At 62.0% G+C, this 1,657-nt stretch overlaps 1 protein-coding gene across 1 annotated transcript in view; it reads right to left on the bottom strand.

Moving 5' to 3' along the window:
• Nucleotides 1-84: 84 nt before the first annotated feature.
• The window catches only part of NGA_0711010 (bromodomain-containing protein), a gene marked incomplete at its 3' end in the record, with an annotated part of 1,814 nt that continues 241 nt past the window's right edge, over nucleotides 85-1,657 (bottom strand). The window contains exons 1-2 of the mRNA XM_005852621.1: nucleotides 1,498-1,657; nucleotides 85-1,083 (exon numbers count right to left, since the gene is read on the bottom strand). The exon at nucleotides 1,498-1,657 is cut by the window's right edge and continues 241 nt beyond it. Coding sequence (XP_005852683.1) covers nucleotides 85-1,059 — 975 coding nt within the window. The 5' untranslated portion in view covers nucleotides 1,060-1,083; nucleotides 1,498-1,657. The remainder of the gene's footprint in view (nucleotides 1,084-1,497) is intronic.

The following is a 1,657-nucleotide window of genomic DNA, read 5'->3' as shown; positions in this document are numbered from 1 at the left end:
ATTCTTTTCGTTCCCTCCCACCCTCCCTCCCGCCTTCCCTTCCGCCCTCGTTCCCGCCCTTCTCCCTTCCACCAGGCCTCTGCATCATTTCTCTCCTTCCCGCTCGCCCCCCCGTCCGCCCTCCCGTCTTTCCCCACCTGTATAGGGCCGGACCATGTCCGCGTTGTAAAACATGAAATCGTGGGCGCCGAAGGTCTCCACCACCACCCGATGCACGCTCATGCCCTGCTTGTTCACCGTCCGCTGCTTGTGCAGCTCCTTGGCGATACTCCTCGGCAAACGCGCCTCGTTCAAACGCGTCAAAAACTCGGGGGCGTCTCCGTACATCACAACCATGCCCGGCCAATACGCCAGCACCTGGTTCTTTGATCCTCCTGGCTTCCGCTGCCCCGCCCACACGAAGCGGAAGGGTTGGGCCCATATGCAGGAAAATTCCGTACCGCGCAACCGTCGCTCCCGGAGGCTGGCCGTTACCAAATGAAACGTATTTTCAAATTCCGCCCGAATTCCGGCCCATTCCACCGTCTGTTCCGGTGGCCCGTCGCCGGGAAACGCGTGTTGCAAGCCTTCCCACACCCTGCCCACGGTCGGCCCCTCCGTCCCGCCCTCCGCCCCTCCTTCGCCCTTCTCCGCAGCCAGGAACGCGTCGAAACCCACCACCCGTTCCATTTGCCCCCAGGTCCCGTCCTCCTCCTCCAAGGCGCGCAGGACCCTGGCCCCGACCGTGCGCAGCTCCCTTAGGTCCCCTGGCTTCAAAGGGAGGTCGCGGCAGAAGACGAGCCGTTCCTCTCGCGCCTGGTGCTTCTCCCGCACCGCCGCGGGCTCCCATACGCTTCCTCCCTCCCTCCCTCCCTCCCCGCCTTCGTCCACCATCACTTCCAACCAGAGACTGCGCGCGTACGTCTTCAGATGGTTGGCATGAGCCAACACGGAGGGTGCCGGGGTGCCTTGATGGTACCGCTCGCAGTTGGCGAAGACAAGCTCGATGTCCTGAGAAAACCGGCGAATGCTCCCATAGAGGCCACGATAGAGCTTACGGTGCACGGTGCCCAGGTCCATGGGGTGGGGAACGACGCGTCGGTACTGAGTGGGAGGGGAAAGGAGTGTGGTTATGTGTGGGGAGTGAGAGCGGGATGATTCGCGAGACCCCCGAGGGCCGGAGCCGAGGAGAGACTCCATCGGAAAGAGGAGCCCGGCACCCGGGAGAAAAGCCGCAAGAATAAGGCAAAGGTCTGGAATCCTCTTCGGCTTGAAAGATGACTCTTTTGGCACACCAGACAGCAAAAAAGAGCGTCCGATCCTCCGCTTTCCGCGCCGGCCTCTAGCATGCCATGGATTCCTCCATCACCTCGATGCAGCGCACAGCCCCCCACAACAACACACATGCATACAAGCTCATGTAATATTGCCCCCCGAAAGATACAGCGCCGACAAATCCCGAAAAATGCCGAAGAATCTCCTTCCCGACAAGCCCGATGAACCCATCTCCCTCCTCACCTCTTCCCACACCTCCGGATGCAGCTCCGACACCGGGTGGCAAAAGTCCCTGGCGAAATATGGGCTGGCCAAGCGCCGGACGAATTCCAAGCAGCGTCTCCTTTCCTCGGGCGTCAAGGAGGCTTTGCCGGCGGGGGCCCTAGGGAGGGGCACGCACAAG

This window comes from Nannochloropsis gaditana (genome assembly GCF_000240725.1).
Source record: "Nannochloropsis gaditana CCMP526 unplaced genomic scaffold scaffold1049, whole genome shotgun sequence".
Classification (NCBI taxonomy): domain Eukaryota; class Eustigmatophyceae; order Eustigmatales; family Monodopsidaceae; genus Microchloropsis; species Microchloropsis gaditana.
The sequence above is the reverse complement of the archived record's forward strand: the minus strand, read 5'-3'. Positions and strand labels throughout refer to the sequence as shown.